This window comes from Aquarana catesbeiana, linkage group LG01 (genome assembly GCF_042186555.1).
Source record: "Aquarana catesbeiana isolate 2022-GZ linkage group LG01, ASM4218655v1, whole genome shotgun sequence".
Taxonomy (NCBI): domain Eukaryota; kingdom Metazoa; phylum Chordata; class Amphibia; order Anura; family Ranidae; genus Aquarana; species Aquarana catesbeiana.
Genome location: NC_133324.1, coordinates 173,653,210 through 173,679,414, shown reverse-complemented (window position 1 = coordinate 173,679,414; position 26,205 = coordinate 173,653,210). Strand labels below are relative to the sequence as shown.

At 37.8% G+C, this 26,205-nt stretch overlaps 1 protein-coding gene across 1 annotated transcript in view; it reads left to right on the top strand.

The window, feature by feature from the left end:
* Positions 1-18,338, top strand: part of ST8SIA4 (ST8 alpha-N-acetyl-neuraminide alpha-2,8-sialyltransferase 4) — a 228,111-nt gene extending 209,773 nt beyond the window's left edge. Inside the window, exon 5 of the mRNA XM_073624567.1 lies at positions 1,787-18,338. Within this exon, the coding sequence (XP_073480668.1) occupies positions 1,787-2,069 (283 nt within the window). The 3' untranslated portion in view covers positions 2,070-18,338. The remainder of the gene's footprint in view (positions 1-1,786) is intronic.
* The last annotated feature ends 7,867 nt before the right edge of the window (positions 18,339-26,205 follow it).

The window sequence follows — 26,205 nt, the reverse complement described above, 5'->3', positions numbered from 1 at the left end:
TGTACACATTCCTAGTTAAGGATGAGCAAACCTGCAAAATTTGGTTAATAGCGAAAACCTGAACACAGTGCCAAACCTCATTGAAGTCCATGGAATTCTGATCTCATTTGTTTCTGGCATTATTCAAGGCCAGTTTGCATGCTTTTGTTAAAAATGGCTTGGGCAGCTGAACACTGCCATGAGGGGCATGTACCACTGCAAAAATGTTCAGCACACAGAGTGGTCTGCTTAGGGCAATATGAAAATTACATAAATCCTTTAAATAGCATACTTGGGGATGCCTTAAACCTGCACGTGAATTTGCAGATGCAGTAGTATGTATTCCTTAAGGCCCCTTTCACACAGTTATTCCAATCAGGTCTGCCTGATTGTTTTCTGGCAGACATGATCTGAAGGTCTATGGACAGGCGGATGTAAATGAACCTCCGGGTTTGTCTGGGTTTGTCCTGGTCCGGAAAAAAAAAATGGAAAAAAACTGCATCACTTTGAGTTTTTGTGGACCGTATTGAGGTAGCCTGATGGACAACAAAGTCTGTTTACACCTGGCCGCCTCAGAGCTGACGGGTCTGCCAGTGTCTGGGCAAAAACTGAACAGGCATGGATGTCAAAACAGTTGTATCCATCCTGTTCTGCTCCAATTAGCAGGTGATCTGCTCACAGATCCACTGCTGATTAAAGTGTTCTCTATTTCATGTGAAAGGAGCTTAAAAAAAGGACAAACAGCTGCTGGAACTTGTCATTTAGTAGTGGTAGCACTACCCATTATAGATGACAGATGCCTGCTGCCTTCTGTGTGTAAACAAGGCAGCATAGATCCTGGGTGATGTTGTTGACTAAATATGGTCCATAGAGCAAATATAGAAGCTGAGATCTGTCATTTTTGATAGGAGTAGCAGCAGGTAAAGATTGTCGAGTGCAGTGGGTCATTGTGATTGACATGGATCTACATCCCCAGACAACGTGAATGACGTTGGATTTACACGAGGGGACTTTTTTGTCTAATGGAGGAATTTTGTTCATGGTTGGGTGTTTTTATTTACTATATAATTTTTTTGTGAATAAGTAACAAGTAAACAAGTCCCCATTCTGAACCTCTACTCATTCACCTGGGGAGGTCTTTTTGGGGGACAGGGTGTGAGAATGAGGCCCTGTGTTGATAAGGACAAGGTGCTTGCAGGGTGCAGGGGGGCTTTGCTGTTCACTCTTTGGAAGGTACTCTCTCAGTGTGGCCTGGTGTCATTCAGGAAAATGATGGTTGCATGCTCACTTTTCAGGCGATCCAAGTTTCATATCTAGATAACAGCTTTTTATCCTCTTAAAGGGCCAGCACATCATTAAAAAGAAAAAAGAAACATGGGAGGTCCCCTAAAGACTAATAAAAGACCCTTTTAGAGGCATGCAGGAAAGTTGTAGTAGGGCAGTGAGGAATAGACACATGGGTAAGAAATGATCAGGTACTTAGGACTCTTTATTTTATTTTAACATCAGGAAATGCAGGCCATGTAGTTTTTTGTTTTTCTTTCCTCATGAACTCCTTTTTCCGGGCATACTTTGATATAGATTGCAATGTATTTTAGGTCTGCATGCTGCTGGCTTAAACTCTGACAGCTAGAAGGAGCAAAACATCATTTTTTATTTAGATAATACAGGTTCTCCATCAGATCATTCCAACTATAATACACAGAAACAGCTTGACCCCAGAACAATTACAAAGATTATAAAGTATGCTGCAATCGCAGTTAATTAAGCATCTGTATTCAAAACTAATTTATTTTTCCCTTTCCAGGTACTGGCTAACAAACAAAGTACAAATCAAGAGACCAAGCACCGGCCTTCTGATGTACACCCTGGCAACACGGTTTTGTGATGAAATTCATCTGTATGGATTCTGGCCCTTCCCCAAGGATATTTATGGAAATATAGTCAAATATCATTATTACGATGAGCTGAAATATAAGTATTTTTCTAACGCTGGCCCTCATAGGATGCCACTGGAATTCAAGACACTGAATTTATTACATAATAAAGGAGCATTGAAACTGACAACTGGAAAGTGTGAACAGCAATAACAGTTTCTGAAATGTAACAAGTTACAAAATCTCACTTGAGATATTTTTAGGATATTTTGGAGCTGTGCTCTTTTTAAAGGATATTAAATAGTGTTACTCCTTAAAACTCACGCTTGAAGCTGGATTACTGTTACTAGATGATCAGTTGGGCGCCAGGTGCTATAAACTAAGCTACTATAGGAGGTTTGAATGAAGTAAGTGCCACATTTTGAAAGAAAACATGAATGTTCAACTCATGTTGAAGAAAGAGATGAATCCCCTATACGTGTAATGGATCCCAGAAAGAAGAGACCAGATTTGAGTGATACACCGTGGCGTTTGAAAAACTACTGGCACCTAGTTTACATTTACATTTGGAAATTTGTGTTCACGTGGCTTAACGTGATGCTGTTGGTCCCATCCTTTTGATTGCCCTTGTATTATGAATTTGTAATTTTTCTAAACTTTTTTTGTAGATTAGAAACAGATATGAATGCTATGAACTAGAATAGACAAATAGATTGGTTTAATATAGACCTTAGCATGGCTTTGAGGGATAATACACTCAATCGCATTTTACTGCCAGTATCTATAGTGTTCTGAACTTATGTTTCAAGTAAGTTGGTAGTAATTTGAGTCAGGCCATGTGTCACAGAAGAAAAGGAGTTAAAAAATGACAACTATGAATGTTGTGTTTGCCTTCTGTAAAGATCTTGGCTGAACTTTTTTTAAAGTGGAATCATCACCCACACAATGCATGGTACCATTATCTTGAAATAACCAACATTCATCCTATCAATACTACAGAGTCTAGCAACATCACTGTTTTAGGGGGAATGGGTTTTAACCACTTGCTTACTGGGCACTTAAACCCCCCTCCTGCCCAGACCAATTTTCAGCTTTCAGCTCTGACGCACTTTGAATGACAATTGCGCGGTAGAGCTTTCTTTTGGTGGTATTTAATCACAGCTGGGGTTTTTATTTTTTGCTAAACAAACAAAAAAAGATGGAAATTTTTGAAAAAAAAAAAATAACCATGTTTAATAGTTTGTTATAAAATTTTGCAAACAGGTAATTTTTCTCCTTCATTGATATGCACTGATGAGGCGGCACTGGTGGGCACTGATAGGCTGCACTGATGGGCACGGATAGGCACAGATAAGGCGGCACTGATAGGCACAGTTAAGGCGGCACTGATAGGCACAGTTAAGGCTGCACTGATGGGGACAGATAAGGCGGTACTGATGGGCACAGATAAGGCGGCACTGGTGGCCACTGATGGGCGCTGATGGGTGGCACGGATAGGTGGCACTGATAATTACCACTGATGGGGGGCACTGATGGGCGGCACTGATGGGGGCACTGATGGGCAGTGATGGGTGGCACTGATGGGCACTTATGGGCACTGGTAGGTGACACTGATGGGCACTGATAGGTGGCACTGATGTGCAGCACTGTTGTTGCACTGATGTGGGTGCTGATGGGTGGCACTGATGGGTGGCACTGTGGGCACTGATGGGTGGCACTGTGGGCACTGATGGGTGGCACTGATTGATGGCACTGTGGGCACTGATGGGTGACGCTGGTGGGCCCTGGTAGGCGGCACTGCTGCCTATTGCTGTCACAGAAGATCGCCGTGATCGGGGCCGCCGGTGATCGTTTTTTTTTTTCCTCCTCACGCTGTCAGCGCGAGGAGGAAAAATAGCCGATTACCGGCTCTGTTTACATCACATGATCAGCTGTCATTGGCTGACAGCTGATCATGTGGTAAGGGGTCGGGACCGACCCCTTACTCTGATCTGTGATCAGCGAGTCTCATAGACTCGCTGATCACCGAGCGCGCCGCGCGTGCCCTGCAGGGGGCACGCAGGCCTCTCGTGCACGTGACGACGTCAATAGACGTTGTCCCGGCAATGTAGATCCACGCTGCTGCCGTCATTTGGCAATGGCCCGGATCTGAAGCGGTTAATGAAAGTTTCAGTCAAGGGATTGGATTTTAGTAAACAGTAAAAGTGCATAGTCAGTGTTTTGTAACTTAAAGTAGAGTTAAAGTTACACAATAACCTCTTTTCCATTTAATTTGTCCATGTGTGCTTTCCCTGTGCTTTGCAGATCTGTATGCTATTTGTAAAAACACTCCAGCAGTAACTGAGCATCATAGGTTTACAGTTGCAACTATGGCAAGAGGTGGTTTTAGCAGCACTGTGTGCTACTTGCAGTCCAACTTGGAGTGCGCAGGCAAGGATGACAGCACTAAAGCTGAACTGAGGAAGCATTTTCACCATATGAAAGAAAGTATCTGTGGATTCTCCTAGCACAGGGGTAGGCAACCCCTCCAGCTGTTGTGGAACTACATTTCCCATGAGGCATTGCAAGGCTGGCAGTTACAATTACTCCCAGAGGCATAATGGGACTTGTAGTTCTGCAACAGCTGGAGGGCCCCAGGTTGCCTACTCCTGTCCTAGCAGGTATTAAATGCAGGACTTATAGAAGTAAAATAAATACAATTTTGAACATGAGAGGAACACAACCAACAACAACATATTTGATTTATGCCTCTGGACAATTTGCTATACATAAATATCGCAACAAGCAATAATTGTGCACACAACTTTGCAAGTTTCATAAAGAGATTATGGTTTGCAACCATATTCTCATAGTCATTAGTGATGTTTTCTAATCTATTTGTTCACAGTTGGTGAAGGACTACCAATTTACAGTATTTAGTTAAAGCCTATGTTCACCCAAACCTTTTTTTTAGTTTTTTTAGGGATAAAACCTTGTCAGGTAGTTTTCCTGCTGTTTGTATCATGTTTGGGAGATTTACCATCACTTTCTGTCATGGATATAGAAGAGAAAGGGAAAGGAAATCTGTACAAAGTGAGGGAAATTCCCCTATTAGACATTTGTCCCCAGAACAGTGTCCCCTTTGGAAAATGATCCCTCTATTATTGCTTTACGCACAATTTGCGGTTTTCCATCATTTTCTTTTTCATTGACAATAGCCAACAAGACACACAGGGACACAGACAAGGGTTCCAATCCTTCCCAGATCTAGCCAAAACTAAGGCAAGGTATAATATGGTCACAGCTGTGATATAGCCTCATACACTGGGTGACCTCTGCGATACCCTATTGTGTCCCATACTAAACTCATTAATTGATACTACTGCCATGATTTTTTTAGGCTAGGAAGAGCAGAAGTGGTATTCAACGTTCTCCTTTTTGTTAGTGCCCACATTTAGACTGCTTTCACACTGAGGCGCTTTACAGGCGCTACAGCGCTAAAAATAGTGCCCGCATAGCGCCTGTAAAGAGCCTCTTCTATCACTCCAGTGTGAAAGCCTGAGTGCTTTCACACTGGAGGGGTGCGTTTACAGGACGGTAAAAAAAGTCCTGCAAGCAGCATCTTTGCAGCGCTGTAGGACCCCTTTCACACTAAGGAGCTCGAAAACTGCCCCTAAAATGCCGGTCATTTTTGCGGTGCTTTTCAATCACTTTTGAGGCACTAGTGGTGCGCTTTTTTTTAAGGTCACATGACAACGATGACAACCATTTTGCGGCGCTTTTAAAGCGCTTCCCATTCACTTCAATGGAGAGGGGCATTTTTGCAGCGCTTTTTTTAGCGCTCCAAAGATGCTGCTTGCAGGACTTTTTTCACCACCCCGCTAGTGCTCCGTCCCAGTGTGAAAGCATCCATTGAAATGAATGGGAAGCAGTTTTCAGGAGCTTTTCAGGTGCTATTTTAAGCGCAAAAGCGCCTGAAAAGCGCCTCAGTGTTCAAGAGGTCTGAATAAGAGATTTTGTCTTGATAACGCCTAAAATATAGATGACTTCTGTGATACCCTATTATCTCCCATACCAAACTCTTTAATTGATTCTACTGGCCTGTTGAAGCTTCTCCTGAGCAGTTATTGTAGAGTAGAAGTGACATTCAAACTTCTCCATTTTGGTAATGCTCATAATGCTGCTTCTAAACACAAGACTTTGTCTAGATGTTGCAGTCTCAAATGCATTGATTGGCTGAATTCTGGTTTCCGGAACAAAATAATTGCCTCTCAAATGTCTGGGTGAATGATCCACTTTAATTATATCTTCAGCAGAATGGTCCAATTTTTATTTCATGTTTCAGTATTACATAATGCAGATCTTCTCTGACAAACAAAAAATGTACTGAATGTACTGAAAAGTAGACAGTTATGCTTTCAAAACAGCTTGAAGCCTTTTTTAAGTCATTAGTAAAGTCTGAGCCTCAAAACAGCCAAATTGTTGCTGTAAAAAAGGCTTTTATAAGTTAAGTGTGTTTGGAGAAGATTTTCTGTCTTAACATAGGTGCCCTTAATTTTGGTACCAAAGATTTTGGTGAATTTGTATACATTTTTGTTTTTGATTTTCTTTTATATCAATACATTTGTTGTACATTCAGTATTGCAAAGCTATGCTGCTGGAAAATATATATTTGGTTTGTTTATTAGGCTGTATGTTTTTTCATATTTGTAAGTGTGGTTTAAGAGATGTCGAAGTGTGATAGATTGTAATGTTTTATGTACAGTATGTTATGTCTGTCCCATTCTCAGAAGACAGTTTAATGTAGGTATGTTTACTATTTCATTTTTACATTTCAGTTTAAAATATTCATCTGGTTTTCCCCTAAAACCTCCCCAAAAACACTTTTTTTACTCTACCCAGACACTATTAAACGTATTATCTGAAGGCAATATGAAAACAATGGAAAATTCAAAGACAAAGCTTAAGTCATCTGCCATCGTGGTTTTTGGCACAGCATCTTGCTGATCTTCTCTTTGATTCTGCCCTTATGCCCCTGCCCTTATTCTCACCCTGATTAATAACCTGGCAGTTTTCAAATCATCACATTCAGTGCATAAATCTATGGCATTACATGCCATTATCTGACCATGTATGTTCACGGCAAAGAGAATTCCAGAATTTGACTATAAATTGTACAAACTGTACACTTAACTGTATGAAGTATAGTAAAGCAAACATACTTAAAACATGCAAATTATTTAAATTTTTTTTTACAATAATACAGACATATTTGAGAAGAAAATATGCATTCCTATACAGTAAACCTTGGATTACGAGCATAATTCATTCCAGAAACATGCTTGTAATCCAAAGCACTTGTATATCAAAGCGAATTTCTCCATAAGAAATAATAGAAACTCAAATGATTCGTTTCACAACCATTTTATTCATAAGTCCTTCTATTTATAGTCCATATAAAAAGATTATACCAATGTGACCAGTTTGTGTAACCATAAAATGTCCATCCACAAATGGCAGCCTCCACAAGGGGATTAGAAGCAAAATCCATCAGGAGCTACAGAGTATAAAAGAGAAGAGAGGCGCCTCTAAGTGTAGCAATATGGTTACATTTAATGAAGGTACACCATTTAGCAACTCGCACGATTGATGATTATAAGAGGTACATCTAAGTATGCAGGCATCTGGGGTAAAGCTGTCCACATAAACCGTCCTCCGCACCACCGGCTCTCACTGCTGTCAGTCTGCAATCGTGACCGGAAAGACTACCCTGCAGTAGAGCTATCTGAAAGGGAGGCTTGACCGCTTGTGGAGCATCGTGGTCCCCAGATGACTGCATACTTAGATGTGCCTGTTTTAATCATCAACCATGTGACTTGCTAAATGTTGTACCTTTATTAAATGTAACCATATTGCTACACTTAGAGGCGCCTCTCTTCTTTTTTATACTCAGTTGTGACATGACACTACTTGTATATCAAGACATCGCTTGTATATCAAGTCAAAATTTAGTTAAAAATCTTGCTTGTCTTGCAAAACGCTCTCAAACCAAGTTACTCTCAAACCAAGGTTTTACTGTACAGTAGGACACATTTACTCATGTGCCAAACAATAGTTTTGATCATAAATGAAAATATGTTATATAAGCAACACTCGTGAAAAAAGCATGATAATCCATGATCAGGCATCTATCTGTACAGCAATGTTATTCACATTAAATTCTCAGTATGTCACATTGAGCTGGTAGATACAAGGAATTAATGCAGTTTTTTAAAGTGTTTGATGGTCATTAACATACTGTAGCTAAGGAGATTTAAAGAATAACAGCATCTTTGCAGTGAAAATAAATGGTAATGTTGAAGAAAGACCTGTCCTCAGAGTCCAGTCTCAAAGAGCAAATAAAAACCTCACCCTCAAAAGCTCTAACTGAGCGAGAGAAAAGCAAAGATCCTTATAAAATGTGATCCCGTTCATATTTTGTTATTTCTTCCTGGCCCCTAGAAACAGTCTGTGGATCAACATTCTGCATTTTAAAAATGTAGGTGACCCTTTATAGCTTGTTCTTTTAGAAATATCTCCAACTCTTTTTAAAGCAATATGCAGTGGTTGTAATTTACTAAAACTGGAGCAGATAGAATCTAGATAGAAACCAATCAGTTTCTAAAGTCCGCTTATTTAGTCAAGCTTTGAAAATGAAAGATAGAAGCTGATTGTTTGCCATGCACAGCTGCATCAGATGCAGGCTGTTGCAATCTTAGTAAATTCCCCTTAGTATTTCCTAGAGTCAGTGGGGAGATGGGGCAGGGTGCAATGTTTCTGTGCACTTATTCTTTATTTTATGCAAAGATCTCTGCATGCAATGACAACAAGGTTCAATTCAAAAAGCTAACACACCAGGATATGTATCTTCATTCTCAAAAAAGTGACAAATATTTCCAGTTGAGTCCAATGTAAGGGTAGTTTCAGGAAAAAAAAAACTTTCCACAGACCCCTTTACATTCCAAAGCCCCCCTGCACAGTACACAGACCCCCCTGCACATTACACAGGCCCCCTTGCACATTGCACAGCCCCTTTACATTCCGAAGCCTCCCTACACATTACACAGACCCCTTTACATTCCAAAGCCCCTTTGCACATTTCACAGACCCCTTTACATTACACAGACCCCCCTTTACATTAAACAGACCCCCCATCTTTACATTACACAGACCCCTGCAATTACACTATGCAGACCCCCGCACATTACACAGACCGCCCGCACATTGCACAGCCCCTTTACATTGCACAGCCCCCATGGACTCCTCCTGGGACAGCACTGCCAGCATACTCTAAAGTTTAATAAAAATCAGTGCCAGTCCCTTCTCATAGATTCTTCCTACACCGTGTCACTATCATTGTAAACCAAAGCCTGCAAATACCTCATTAGCTCCATTCTTTCTGGCCGGTCACATGTTCGCTCTCCTCTGATGTTTCACATGACCGCTCTCCTCCTCCAATCTAAAGCTACACATGGAGAAGGAGTGGCCGGAAAGAACGGGGCAAATGCGGCATTTGCCGTCTTCAGTTTACTATGACACTTGCACAGTCTACAAAGGATCTATGTGAAGGGGCTGGCAGTGATTTTTTTATCTTCAGAATATGCCGGCCAGCTGTCCCAAGGCCAGGAGAGGCGGGGCGGACGGCATGACCCCCCCCAATGTGTGGCACCCGGGGTGGACTGCCCAGTCCCCTAACCCCCCATTGGTGAAAAAAAAAATATAGGCGTATAACACGCAGGTACTGTTTGTCCTCTGTTTCCAGGGGAAAAAAGTGTGTGTTATATGAAGATAAATATGGTCATTTGAAATTCACAGTCATGTGGCTGAAAATAGAGTGCCTTAGCAGGTGTTAAAGATTGGTAAATTAGGTAAATTGTCACTTACTAAAATATGCATGTCTTGTGGAAGCCTGGCTTGCCAGGTCTGCCTTAAACCTCAGAACAGGTTAGGAACTTCTAAACCTCCGAAACTGCCTCTATGTCATTATAGAGGCCTTGTTTTTACCATTTTCTGACTCCAGTATGTAAGTGTTCTCTCAAAGGACATTCATGATCTGTGACAGTCATCAGTTCCCCACTGTTTTACTAAAGGAGCAAAACATATTCACATTTCAGGTGAAAATTCCCTTGCAAAGTAAATTTTCACTTGGCTTATTGAATTAGTTGAAGTTGTGCCGGCTTTGTCATCCAATCATGTGCAAGCAAAAATAAGTCATTTTTTTCTGCAATTTTCTTGCCAGTGATTGGGTATTCTTTGTCATATGAGTTTTCATTACACTCACTAAGGTAACTGAAAATTCCCTTGCAAAGTGACCATTCTCTACTCTTTTAATAAATCAGCAACACTGACACTTAAAGCACAGCTATGAGATGTCTTTAATTGGTTGAAGTAGTTAATAATACATATATAGTGCTTGCATAATACAAAGTTTTGAACATCAACTTTTTATTGATACTAGAGAAAGATAAAACCAATTTCAATCAGATCTCGTGCCAGTTATTAGGTTGATTTACGTTGTATCTAATAATTTGCTAGGTTTATTGTGCATAAGACCTTGTTGATTACAGGGAACCTATTTAGGGCAAAGTAAAATGTTTTCTGGATAGGGTCAGAAAGTTAGCTAGAAAATTTCCTTAACAATGTTTGCAAATTTACACATTAAATTGTCCAATACAGACATTTGAGTTCTAAAGCCCCCACTTCATGAGAATCTCCCTCCTTCCTGCACTTCAGAGGCTCCCTTTCCTGTAATTATAAAACATGACGTTCTGAAAGCAAACAGTGGTATAGAGCTTAGCTATTTTTTTGGACAACACACAACGATATCCCCTATCACAAGTAGTGCAGATACTCGGAGATGTCATTAGAGGGGAAAATCAACATGATAATGTAGAATTCCCTTACCATGGCAGAACAAGGTTGGGCAGGAATATCTGATAAAAGAGTGGGGGCTCTACTGTCTCCCCCTGTATGTTCCCCAGTGAATCATGCTTTGTTGTTAACATGTTATTCTTGTACTGACATGACCTGAGGTGACACAGCTCAGGTTGCTAGAACACAATTTTTGGCAGAAATATAATTTTTATAGAGTAGATTGGATTGGAACTAATCCACCGTGGATCATATTATGATAAAACATATATAACAGAGTTGTTAGTTCTGCTATTTGGCCAACACATGATTTGTAATCTCTGAATTCTGGAGCTCCAGTCTCAATATACTTCATATACAATGGGATTATAACATCTATTATTATTATTATTATTATACAGGACTTATATAGCACCAACAGTTTGCGCAGCGCTTTACATGAGGGCAGACAGTACACTTACAATACAAATCAATACAGGAGGGATCAGAGGGCCCTGCTCATTGGAGCTTACAATCTAGAACTAAATCTTGCTACACATTGGAATTTCAGCTAATTCTTTCTGAAGAGGCCAAAATTCGAGCTGTGGGTGCCCTGTTAATTTAAAAATTACCGGGCTCAGCGAAACTTATTAGCTGACCAGTGACTGCATCCATGGGCTGTTCAAGAATAATTGAGATGTGTATGGCTAGCCTAAGGAGGAGGGAAACTGGTGACTTCACATATTATCATGACCAGCAGAATGTGAAATGTGTTATTCTCTATTATATAATGCATGGGGTGAACTAGGATGCGATTAACTACATTAGTTATAAGGGCTCATGCACACAGGGCTTAAAAAAGGCCTCTTTTACGGGCGTTTAGTGTTTTTTTTTTTTCAGCGCGTGAAAGCGCATCTGTGTTAACCTATGTATCCACGCACACATGTGTGTTTACAAGGCGTATTAGAAGAGGACCGTTTAAAGGCTAAAAAAAAAAAACATCGCCTAAAAAACATCGCCTAAACGCATCTAAATGCTAGACATGTTTATGCTCATTTGAGTGTTAATGCATTCTAATGGACAAAATTAATGAATACTCTGGCCAGTGGAATCCAATAACACTTAAACGCTTGAGGCACCTAAATGTGTGTGCAATAAATGGCTTTAGGTGCATTTTTTAAGCAGCTTTTCTCCTGCCAAAAGTTCTGGCATTTAAACGAGAAAAGCAAACCATCAATGTGCATGAGGCCTAATAGACAATGGGGTTAAATGTTGGAGTCTGTTCATTTGACAGATATACAGATAGTAAAAAAATCTGTTTACAAATTTACAAATACTGAAAAAAGTAGAAATAAAATTCCCCTAAATTATTGTAGTTTTAAAAGCAAAAATCTGCCTTGGGGGAAGGTAAGCCTGAACAGGTTGTGCTTTCTGCTAGGCAAACCCTGTTGCCTGAACTGAGGTAGAGCAATTAGTTTGAGTAGGACTATAAAACAAAAAAAATAACATTATGACCCTCCGGAGTTGATTTACTAAAGGCAAATAGACTGCAAATGCAATTGCTCCAGAGCTTAGTAAATGAGCTAAGGCTTCACTTTGCAAAGAATACCCAATCACGTCCAAGGAAAAGAAAAAAAACAGAATTTTTGCTCGCACATTATTGGATGATGGAAGTCAGCAGAGCTTCTGTTCATTTACTAAGCTCTGGAGCAACTGCATTTGCAGAATGCACAGTCTTTGCCTTTAGTAAATCAATCCCACCATGCCAGCCATACCTGCACTAATCTGCATAAAGCAGCCAGGCTTAAGGCAAGGGCACATAGTAAACATTTGCTTTTGATGTGCCCTGTCCACACCATAATGCTGTATCTGAATGTGGTATGCTGCATAAAAATGTATTACATCTTCATTTTTACACAGCGCTTAGCAAGGCTGAGACTTTGAATGAATTGTTGTTTTTTGACACTTCAATAAAGTTAAAAAAATAAACAGTGTGATGCCTTGTAAGAATGTATTGCACCTCGGCTCACTGACTACACAGCGCACACATAGTATAGCTTGTGGGCTGGTGTGAATGAGCCCGAAATGAAAAAAGAGGGACACTGGAGGGATCCCCAGTTCAGGTATGCCGTCTCCAAAGTAAAAGTCAACTCAGCATTCTGCTCAGCCTGGCAGTACACAGCACAATAAAAGCAAACCATATGAATGATTTAGGATTTGCATCATTTAGGCCATGTAGAGTTACAGTAAAAAGTGCTTTTGATCTTTGAAAGTGTTTGTTTTTTGCAAGGATTTTAACATTTTGGAAATGATAGCTGATTATTTCTTTGTCTACAGAGAAATAGACTTCATTACTTGTCATTGTCAGTGAGATAGCTACCCATGTATGGCCAACATTACTCTGCAACCTGTAGGCTGTACTGTATGGTGTTCAAAGTGGTAATTCCATTCTATTTTTTTTATTTCTCATCAGATTAGGTTTTCCCTACAACCCATGCTTAGCATAGTGCACTAACATGCGCCACAATCACAGCAAATATTTTGTAAAAAAAAAAAATAATAATTTTTTTCTTTCTATGACTTCTCATGTTTTTATTTGATTAGGTATGAAATCTATGTCTGATAACAGTTTCAAATTATTAAATCAAATATATACTTGACTTTTAAATATCCAGTCCTGCTGTCTAATGCCCCCTACACACGATCCGATTATCGGACAAATTATTGTCCGTTTTTTTTTTTGCATGCTAATCTCATGTCAAATCTGATGAGTTTACTAAAGTCATGAAAATTCCCGTACAACAGAATAAAAATTCGGAAGTGATGTCATGTGTTGTTATGCATTTGTATTGCATTTTCAAATGACAGCTGTACTGCTTAAACAAAAATCGTTCTATCTGGCATTTTTCCATGCATGTCCAATAGAATAATATCGGATGAACTGTCCTGATCGGCTCTTGAAAGCTCTGTACTAATGATCCGATTATCGTACGATCGATTTGAATGCAGCATTTTTCGTACGATTTTCGGATCGTGTGTACGGGACTTTAAAGCCAGTGTATATAATATAAAAACAGATACTCTTTAAGAATGAGATATTGATTTAATTATATTTCTGCTACAAAACTTACTGCCACACATTAACCTAAGCAGAGCACTGATGACTCCCCCATTAGCTGCCTATACATCACTGCTTACACCTTCCACTTACGTTGTTGGTAAAATAAATTAGAGCCCAGTGGTACCATATATAAGGCCCACAGAGGTAAGTGATATAACCACTGACTGGGTAATTTCTCTGTAGTAAGGGACACAGAGACCTGGTAGTAACTTCTGTGCTTGTGCTCAATCTAATTAGACTCTTCCACCAGAGGGGCAAGTGAATATACCCTACTGGGTATTTGTAAAACTTTCTCATGCAATTAATGCAATTAATTCTAAACAATTGTATATTTTTACTAAAGCTCATTCGTAAGCTACTCAGTTTTCTGCACATGAACATTTTTTAATTGTCATCAGCTTCATGCTACAGGAGAGCTGATGACTGCCTGCAATTTTCATACATATTCTTAACCCTTTAGTGTCAAGCAGAAAATCTATGATCACAAAAAAGCAGCTTCATACAAGCTGTTGTTGCCTTTTTTAATTTTGTACATTTATTTACGGCTTTTATACTTTGTATGCATTGACAACCACAGTAAATTTGTTTACTGATTTGGACATCCTCTTAACACCAGCACAATTGTACATTGTTTTCCACAAAATACAGAATACATTTCTTCTTCCCCACCAATGATCAAGTCCATGCAAACCAATAATATTTTGGCTGGCGGTATTGGGAAGAGAGGAATATGTTAAAATGTTTAATGTATTTGCATTGTTTATTTATGAGAACATATAATATTTATAATAGATTTTGCTATGAAGGAACTCTCATGATTTGAAATAGGTCCTGAATTTTGGAGTTTTATTATTGATGCTCAATCTAAAGCTCTAAAGCAAACATTTAGCAGAAGTGTGCTAAGGAGTGAATTATAGATTCTTTTTTCCATATGTTTTAGAATAAATATAAAAATATAATTGAATGTGAAATAATTTGTAACTTGAATCCAGCAATTATCGCAACCTCTAATCTTGACCAATATTTCTGTCACTCAATCACTGTCAAATATTTACCAAAGTCTCTTTTTAGTTAGGTTGGATCGTGATATTTATTTATATTTTAAATTTATTTTATTTATATGTAAGAAATGCTCCTTTTGCCAGACTGTCAAGTACTAATATAAGTTCTAACATTGAACTGCATGCAGTTTTAATGTGCATAACATACTTTCAGCATGTATATACATAACAGATCTATTTGCATGTAAAATCTATAGGAATAACTATTCATTTAAACATTCATCTATCAGTGAAGTCCTGTACACCCATGTATCAATGTAAGCATTTCAGCACCTGATATCTTCACCAATATTGTACCATATATTTTAATATGTCACCGAGGAATCAAAATTTAAAATATAATTTAAAGTATGTGTACAATTAAAAAAAGATAGCTAAATATACAGTCATAACACTCTTCTATAAATCATATACACGAGTAATTATTATAATGCATATGCCAGAATTTTCAATGGCCAAAAACAGCTTTAGTAAAATATTTTATACTGCCTGTGGTGTTTAAATACTCTCTTATTTATTATCTGAAAAATGAGAACACATCAATTATGTGACAGGCACATAAAAGAAGAAATTAAGTGTTACGCGATTTAATTGTTTGACTTAGAACTGTTTTGCACTGGGCTTGTCTTTAAGTATTATAGGAATGGGAAAATAGTGGTAATTTATAAAATGAAATGAAATGACATTTTTTTTATATGTATTGCACTCATTTTGAAGCTTTATTTTTAGTGTTCTTGTTTGTTCTGCTTTACCAAAGTGTGCCATTTATAACACAAACAAAAGGAATGAGGTATAAGGAGTACACATATTCCCTTGATGTCATGAAACAGAAAATAATGTAAATTACTAAAAAAAGTATCCTGAATTTAGTAAGAACCTTTATAATTGCAGCTTAATGCTATTATGATATTCAAATTGTTCTGGTTAACAGCGTGCAGATTACTGGTGCACATTTAATAATGTTTTGGTTAAATTACAAATATTAGAATTCCAACAGCCATAAACTGATTAGCCATTTAAAGAGCAAATGTGCTCAGACTATGGATATTAGATCATTTACAAACTATTTACTAGCAGTAAAAGAGCTTTAAAACAAACTGACCACTGTAGCTATTAATTGGAGCAATTCTCAAAGATCACAACAGAGAGTCTGATGTCAGATTTCAGTTTCTAACAGCTCGCAAGCAACTGCTGTTTGTTTATATAAAAACACTGGCAGGATGCAAAGTGCTGGCTTCAAGAGAAAACTATTAACACTGTATTAAACCCAAAGGCATACATTTATTATATTGCAGCTTACCAATTCTTAGATTTGATGGCTGCATTTATATTCTTTTTTAAGGCTTTCTATCTTATATTTTCATCTGGTGATCCAGTCAGTAAGTCTGTTGTTTTTCACAAAAAAACAAGCTCTCTTCCTGATGTGTCAGTTTACAAGGATGAGACAAACTATTTAACACTTTTATTTATCCATGTAAAACCTTTATCCCAAAATTAAAAATCTGTTGCCGTAACTGATTATTAAAATGTGAGCTGAAGTTTGGCTTTACTTTGTTAGTGAATTTAAATCTGCTAGAACATTTAATACTACCCTCCCCCAGACTGACAATGTTGCTGTCTGTTGTACCCCCTGTGCTGATTCATCCAGAATGAAGACACTGTAATACAGGAGGTGTGTTACTGGCCAGATCACCAGGTGAAAACAGAAGAGGGAAAAGCCTAAAAAAAAACAAAAAAAACAAAAAAAAAAACAAGTGCAGCCACCATGTTTTAGAATTGGTAAGCTGCAATATATCACATTTTTTGTTTTGGGTTTAATGCTGATTTCAGAGCACTAGCATCTACAGAGGTGAGTGAGGGCTTGTTTTGAAGCTCTTTTACAGCATGTTAATAATATATAAATGCTTCAATATCCATAGTCTGTGTATAGTTCAACTAAAAAGGAGCAAATGGCCTGCAAATAAACCTTTTCAATGCGGAAAACAAAGTTGGTTATCAAAATGCACTAAATATTTTCCTTAAAATCATTGAATCAAACACTTTTTAAACGTAATTGTTTATTCCCTGTCCACAACGGGTCTGGGGCAATGAAGGGGTTAATTAACTGGAGTAACTTTGGCAAATGTGTTCCCACACGATTACAATTGATAATTATTTAATAGGTTTGTAACTTTTTTTCTAAAGTTGATTGGTTTCTTTAAGCAAGCAGAGGTTTGAAGAACTGATGTGACACTTACAAATGATTATGTTTAAGGCAATCCAAAATGTATAATTCAGTTTTGGGAAGAGGAAGATATGTTCCATTGTTCACTGGCTTTCCATATCTCTCAGGAACTCCAGCTCTGTTCTAAATTGCAGCCAATAGAAATCCAACCAGTAGAGCGTTACACCTCCTACTATAGGTTCAGTTACTTATGTACAGAAAATATATTCATAATTGAACCTTGTTCCACAGCTTTGTTGGGTGGGTGAAACCGGGAACTCAGGTACTGAGATCCTGGGGTTGACTTACTAAAAGCAGTGAGCTGTTCACTTTGTAAAGACTATTTTCCCTTACCCACCTTATCTATTCTACTTTCCATTAGCCAGTCAAGAGCATACAAAAATACTATTTATTTAATTTTCCTTGCACGTAATTTGTTATCTGTGCATAGTGAATTCTCACCACATTCACTAAGACAAGGGAAAATTCCCCTGTAAAGTGCCAATTCCTCAGCAAAATGAACAGCCTGTTTGCCTTTAGTAAATTAACAACCCTGTCTCTAGATTCTTTAGGAAATATAGGGGTAAGTGGACTGACCATTTGATTACATTTTAAAAAATGCAGGCAAAGAAGTTAAAATAAGTGCAAAATAGTTTGAAATGCTTAATAGTATTTTACATTATTAAAACAGAAAGAAATGAATAAATAACATTGTTTTAAAATGTTCAAGTACAAATGTTTACATCATTACATTAAATCCATTAATGTTGTACACCAACAGCTAAGGGAAATTATAATTCTGATATCACAAACATGTTTGGTGAATGCACTGTAATTAGTGGCTTTTATTTTTTGTATTTTTGTCTTCTTAATTATGCTAATAATGTTATATGTACCTAAATCTAAGTTGTTTAAAAGCTGCAAATCTATAGCTTTGAGATAAACAATCAGCCTTTTTGCCTTTCTAAAATGTATTATATTTGCACAGTTTTGTTCCTTGTTAGAAACACTGGTTGTTTAGGCAAAAGCACAATAATTTCTTTAGGAGATGCAGTTTACAGAGAATTTAGTCTGGTCTGTACTACTGAAAATTATGGATTTTGAAGGAATTGTAAGAAAGCTTTCTTTAATTGTCATTGTTTAATATGTGTTTTTATTACGTGTACAATTTTTTTATGATTTTCTCATTTGTAAAATTCTTAATCTTTAATAAAACTTCTTTTCTATGATTTTGTTTTACTGTTTTCACTTTACAGTTTAATGATCATTGCAGATAAATTGACACTCCTGCAAATGTGGTGAAAATAAACTGGCATCATCAAGCTAACTACAATAGATAGATGGGCTTTCCATATATTTTAATAGGCATAAGAGTTAAACAACCTAGGAATCTGTTTGTTTTATCACCCAAATATGATGAAGTTAATTCTGTTTATCAATTTGTAATAACTGTTTAACTATAGTTCCATGGGATAAATAGAGAGGCAATTTTTTCCCAACCATGATACAGACAGTAGAACAGGAAATGCATTACAGGACAAGAAGCAAGAAGAACTCTTTTAAAGGGGGGAACGGACAGCAGTGACAAAATCACAGAGGGCATTATGTTTTCTTGCTTTATCCAATAGAAAGTAAATGTTTAGGCAAAAGCTAGGATTTAAAGATGAAGCCTGGCCAGGGCCTGCCCCACATCATTCAGCTAATCATCCTTGTAAAGAAAAAGAAATAAATATGAAAGGCCCAGAAAATGTTAGTTGAATTCACAGTCATATGGCTTGTTGGGTCCGGAGTCTTCTGTCTTCTGTTTTGCAGAATTGGAGGTTGCTTCAGTGACAGCATGTCATGATGGGGTGATGTCAAAACAAGGGGCAGCAACAAGACCAGTTAGCAGTGGGCCCAGACTGCAGAAGTGATTTTTTTTTAATGTGTATGTGTATGGGTAGGAGCGAGATGGATGGGAGTTATATTGACTTTTCTAGAGATTAGTTTAAATTAAACATGCAAGAGAGCAATGGGGGATTTATGTGTGTTTGGCACAAAATAATGATAGGTTACATGTTGTGCAACTTTGGTTGGGCACGATGACACTGCTAAAAGTCAACCGCAATGCAACCATAGACTGATAAACTTGCTTGATTACCAGTCTCCACATAACCTTAGTAAATCACTTGCTCAGTAAACAGAATACCTTATCTAAATGGTTGCAGAAGAACAAGAGCAACCTTTTATAGTAGATCAAAATTGAATACAATCAGCACAAAGAGAAATATATGAGAGGTAAAATGCAGCCGAACACTATAAGATTTTTCACATAATCCAAAAGTCAATATTTATACAAAGGAATGCAGTGCATATCAGGGCTTAATAAAACATCTCAAATGCAGTAAAAAGTCGATTTAAATACAAAGGAAAAACAGAACAGAAGGTGGACTAACAGTCCCAGCAAGCAAAGAATCCACGTGAGAAGTTTCAATACAAGGGTGACTTTCCATCCACCTCCAGCACACTTGCTTCGCTTACCTCTAGGTGTGGACCACTGAACAAACAGATGGTCAACAGTGTATATCCCATATAGGTATATCTCCAGGCAAGATCCAGATCCACCGACCGGTATCCCCAGGAGTATATTAGTGAGAGAGAAGCATCCCTTTGCCATTTATAATGCTGGCAGGTTGAAGTGGAGTATACTGGAATCATGACGGCAACTGCAGTCACAATCCTGGTATCGTTTTTTTCAGCCAGCAATTCTGCACACTGTAAAAGTGATCCTAGCCGCTACACATGTTTGGGGGCTCTAAATAATTTTATAGCAAAACAATGCTAATTATTCAGTGTATGAGAAAAATGTCATTTTGGCCTAGAATGAAACTGCTTAAAGAATTCTCTGTCATCTTTACCTTTTAACCTGGATGTAGATGTAAAATTAACCAGTAAAAACCTTTTCAGATTTTTCCAACCCAGACTGTACATCAAACATCCTCTATGATATATATATTCAGTGGTGCTGCGCTAATCCTGGACACCCTTATTAGGAGCCTTAGGGTGATAGTAAGTGACTATAAAACTATAAAGCGCCAAAAAATGTCGGCAATAATCATACAAAATCCCACTCATAAATAAACAATAGTGATGGAGTCACGTGTTGTGACGTCACGCGTAAGGACGGGACAGGCTTTACATGCTGTGATAGTGTCACGAGCCCGCCGCTCGTTGGAGATAGGAACAAGACTGTTTGTTTTTATGTGAGTACCCATGTTTTACCTAATAAAGCTACTGGTTTAAATAGTATTACGCTATTGGGGCTCCCCATGTGTTTTTTATCCCCCTGTATTACCGAGGGAACCACCCCCCTGAAACTAGGACCGCGAGGATAGGTCTCTGCATCCTAGGAGGACCCCCCATAAGATTCTTGGTCATATGCACTTACTGCACTGCGTCAAGGAGGACCCCTGTAAAGATCTTGGTTAGATGTGCTTGCCCTATTACCTTAAGGTAAGGGGCCATCTTTTACATGAGTGGTCTTACACGAAGCTGAGCACCGTGTGATTTACATCAAACACCACGGAGCAACTGTTGCATGCCAGGACGCTACCATTACTATTTATAAAGAACTTTTTTGTCACATCTGGTGCATGCTAAATTATCCAAGTCACATTATTTATTATCATTGCTTGCTATAGTTCCGGATTATCCCTGAACTTTGCACTGGTTCACATTTATTTATTGTTGTATATTAATTTTTTTCATCTTGCACTTTGTCACTTTACGTGCTATTCCCTGTGCCACTTCATTTTAGTCACATAGATTTTGTGTTATGATGTGATGATTGTTTACACTTAAAAAAGATAATCTGTTTTTTTGCACATGGTTACAATTTTGGATTAATGATTTAAGGCACTACTTATGAATGAATTTATAGTTTATTTATTCTCACATTGATTTGTTTTTAGCCATCACTATTGTTTATTTATGAGTGGGATTTTGTATGATTATTGCCGACATTTTTTGGCGCTTTATAGTTTTATAGTCACTTACTATCACCCTAAGGCTCCTAATAAGGGTGTCCAGGATTAGCGCAGCACCACTGAATATATATATGATCTTTTAAGGTTTGGTTTGCACCTCTCGGTGTATGCAGCTTTTCCGTAGTACTTTTATTATAATTTTTTACCTGTTAGCGCGGGAATAACCCTTTTACTCTAAAACATCCTCTATGATTAACCCATATGGGGTTAAATGCATCAGAGGTGGCGGAACAGGGTCTATCAGATGGCATTATGCTTTGCTTATGTTTCACGTGTCATCCATGGTTGAATAAAGCTTATAGAAGAAAAAAAGAATGACAGAAACACAGCTGGTTGTATTTAGACTTTGTATGCTGAGGGAGGACGGCCAATGGTGGTGAAGCAGAATTCCATGTAGAGTGGTAGTCTACATTGATGAAAACAAACTATTTTGTTTTTGTTTTTTTATTATGTTTAGGACTACAAATTGTATACATAGGAAATTGTGAACTCCTGTAATAAAGATAAATCCCAGCTCTTTGTTATCAGCTAAAAAACATCACAAATACCATGAACAGCTATTGTGTTCCAGATGGATAACTGTTTTTTTTTAACGTAAATATGGAGAATCACGCACCCTGGGAAATAAACTGGAGAGAGCAGATTTATAGGTGAATTGATATGAACTTTGCATGTCAAGGCAATGAAACATTTAAAAAATATTTTATTTTTGCTCCGTCAGAACATAAAACAGTACATATAATCTTTTTTTTGTATTTACCACTTACAATTATGTTTTGAATAGTCTGAAATGTGATCAAAAATTCAGATCACAAACACAATTGAATAAATCACAAAGTGGTGCTGAGGAGAAGACCATAAGCACAGAGGGGTTGGACCTGTGTCCCTCAATGAACTCCAAGAAAAAGATTTTACAGTGAGCAAAAAAAAAAAATGTTGTTTTGTTTATTGAAGGACACAGGATTCATAAACATTTGGACTGTCCAAAAGCAGTTCAACTGAGACCAACACAACAAAGAAAAGTTTAACAGAATCTATAAAAAAAATTATGGAAAGCGGGTCATATCACAAATTCTTCATTAGTACAATCTTAATATAAATGAGCACAGTATCTACCCAGTTATCCTAAATCAATGGGGTGAAAGGAGGAAAATACAGGGACTTTGCTTGTACCAACACAGAATAATCATTCCAAATATTAAAAAAAAGTTATTTTATTACAAAAATGTAACCTCTTCAGCCCCGGAGGGTTTACCCCACCTTCATGACCAGGCCATTTTTTGTAATATGGCACTGCATTACTTTAACTGACAATTGCGCGGTCATGCGACCCTGTACCCAAAAAAAATTGATGCCCTTTTTTTCCCACTATTAGAGCTTCCTTTTGGTGGCATTTGATCACCACTGTGGTTTTTATTTTTGCGCTATAAAAATAAAAAGACCAACAATTAAGAAAAAAAAAAAGAGATATTTTTTAGTTTATGCTAAAACATACCCAATAATAAAATGTAAAAAAAACCCAGGAATTTCTCCATAAATGTAGGTGAATATGTATTCTGCTACATGTTTTTGGTAAAAAAATCTCAATAAGCGTATATTGATTGGTTTGCGCAAAAGTTACAGGGTCTACAAACTATGGGATATATTTATGGAATTTTTTTTTATTGTTTTTGTCAGATGTTTATACTGAAATATTAAAACAGTATTATATTTATGGAATTATGCAAAATCTGTGTTTAAGGGGGTTTTCACATTTTTCCACAATACAACCAATTAATTCAAGTTTGTTTATCCATGCTAGTTTGAAGACTAGTGAGTACAACAATGTGCTAAAAATATATATATTGACTAAAATTCAGTGTAAAATAATATCAGATATGATTGGTGATATACAAAAACATATATAACTTCAAATATCAAATATATAGGATAGATGATGATACATTTTTTAACACTAGCTCTTGTTACAAAATGCCATATTTCAACACTTTATGTCTTATTAAACTTATACTTAGCAACACTTAGTAAATAGCTTTCCGTGGCTCTACAGACTTGTGTAAACAGTATATGGACAATTTTGTTAACCATATGCAAACTTGGTAATTTGACCAAGACTCATTTTTAAATAAAAAATAATTTAGAATGAATCTATGGTTCAGCACACACACTAACTAATCAAATCATAATACTTTGAATCATAATACAGTTTTGTTGAGATATAACAAGGTATTTATCTCTTTGTTTAAAAGGGAGGGGAATTCATAGTGCAGCTAGAATTCAAATCACTCCCAAAACTGACACTGCTAACATTGATTAGTTTAGTTAAGCATATGCTCAAACAACTTCAATTACCCAAAAGGTCAAATAAAAACATTAACCACTTCAGCCCCGGAAGGATTTATCCCCTTCCTGACCAGAGCACTTTTTACAATTTGGCAATGCGTCCCTATAACTGCTAATTGCGCGGTCATGCAATGCTGTACCCAAACAAAATTTGCGTCCATTTCTTCCCACAAATAGAGCTTTCTTTTGATGGTATTTGATCACCTCTGCGGTTTTTATTTTTTGCGCTATAAATGGAAAAAAAATGAAAATTTTGAAAAAAAATGATATTTTCTACTTTTTGTTATAAAAAAATCCAACAAACTCAACTTTAGTCATACATTTAGGCTAAAATGTATTCGACCACATGTCTTTGGTAAAATGTCAATAAGCATATATTTATTGGTTTGCGCAAAAGTTATAGCGTCTACAAACTAGGGTACATTTTCTGGAATTTACACAGCTTTTAGTTTATGACTGCCTATGTCATTTCTTGAGGTGCTAAAATGGCAGGGCAGTACAACCTCCCCCCCAAATGACCCCATTTTGGAAAGTAGACACCCCAAGGAAATTGCTGAGAGGCATGTTGAGCCCATTGAATATTAATTTTTTTTGCCCCAAGTGATTGAATAATGACAAAAAAAAAAAAAAAAAATTACAAAAAGTGGCCCTAAATGATATATTGCTCACACAGGCCATGGGCATATGTGGAATTGCACCCCAAAATACATTTAGCTGCTTCTCCTGAGTATGGGGATACCACATGTGTGGGACTTTTTGGGAGCCTAGCCGCGTATGGGGCCCCCGAAAACCAAGCACCGCCTTCAGGATTCCTAAGGGTGTAAATTTTTGATTTCACGCCTCACTACCTATCACAGTTTTGAAAGCCATAAAATGCCAAGATGGCACAACCCCCCCAAATGACCCCATTTAGGAAAGTAGACACCCCAAGCTATTTTCTGATAGGCATGTTGAGTCCATGGAATATTTTATATTTTGACACAAGTTGTGGGAAAATTACAAACTTTTTTTTTTTTTTTTGCACAAAGTTGTCACTAAATGATATACTGCTCAAACATGCCATGGGCATATGTGGAATTACACCCCAAAATACATTCTGCTGCTTCTCCTGAGTACAGGGATACCACATGTGTGGGACTTTTTGGGAGCCTAGCCACGTACGGGGCCCCGAAACCAAGCACCGCCTTCAGGATTTCTAAGGGCGTAAATTTTTGATTTCACTCCTCATTACCTATCACAGTTTTGAAGGCCATAAAATGCCAAGATGGCACAAACCCCCCCAAATGACCCCATTTTGGAAAGTAGACGCCCCAAGCTATTTGCTGAGAGGCATGTTGAGTCCATGGAATATTTTATATTTTGCCACAAGTTGCAGGAAAATGACAAACTTTTTTTGCACAAAGTTGTCACTAAATGATATATTGCTCACACAGGCCATGGGCATATGTGGAATTACACCCCAAAATACATTCTACTGATTCTCCTGAGTATGGGGATATCACATGTGTGGGACTTTTTGGGAGCCTAGCCGCGTACAGGGCCCCGAAAACCAAGCACCGCCTTCAGGATTTCTAAGGGCGTAAAGTTTTGATTTCACTCCTCACTACCTATCACAGTTTTGAAGGCCATAAAATGCCCAGATGGCACAAAACCCCCCAAATGACCCCATTTTGGAAAGTAGACACCCCAAGCTATTTGCTGAGAGGCATGTTGAGTCCATGGAATATTTTATATTTTGACACAAGTTGCAGGAAAATGACAAACTTTTTTTGCACAAAGTTGTCACTAAATGATATATTGCTCACACAGGCCATGGGCATATGTAGAATTACACCCCAAAATACATTCTACTGATTCTCCTGAGTATGGGGATATCACATGTGTGGGACTTTTTGGGAGCCTAGCCGCGTACAGGGCCCCGAAAACCAAGCACCGCCTTCAGGATTTCTAAGGGCGTAAAGTTTTGATTTCACTCCTCACTACCTATCACAGTTTTGAAGGCCATAAAATGCCCAGATGGCACAAAACCCCCCAAATGACCCCATTTTGGAAAGTAGACACCCCAAGCTATTTGCTGAGAGGCATGTTGAGTCCATGGAATATTTTATATTTTGACACAAGTTGCAGGAAAGTGACAAATATTTTTTTTTTTTTGCACAAAGTTGCAACTAAATGATATATTGCTCAAACATGCCATGGGCATATGTGGAATTACACCCCACAATACATTCTGCTGCTTCTCCTGAGTACAGGGATACCACATGTGTGGGACTTTTTGGGAGCCTAGCTGCGTATGGGGCCCCGAAAACCAAGCACCACCTTCAGGATTTCTAAGGGCGTAAATTTTTGATTTCACTCCTCACTACCTATCACAGTTTCCAAGGCCATAAAATGCCAAGATGGCACAAAACCCCCCCAAATTACCCCATTTTGGAAAATATACACCCCAAGCTATTTGCTGAAAGGCATGGTGAGTATTTTTGCAGCTCTCATTTGTTTTTGAAAATGAAGAAAGACAAGAAAATTTTTTTTTTTTTTCAATTTTCAAAACTTTGTGACAAAAAGTGAGGTCTGCAAAATACTCACTATTCCTCTCAGCAAATAGCTTGGGGTGTCTACTTTCCAAAATAGGGTCATTTGGGAGGGTTTTGTGCCACCTGGGCATTCCATTGCCTCCAAAAACTGCGATAGGCAGTGAAGAGTGAAATCAAAAATTTACGCCCTTAGA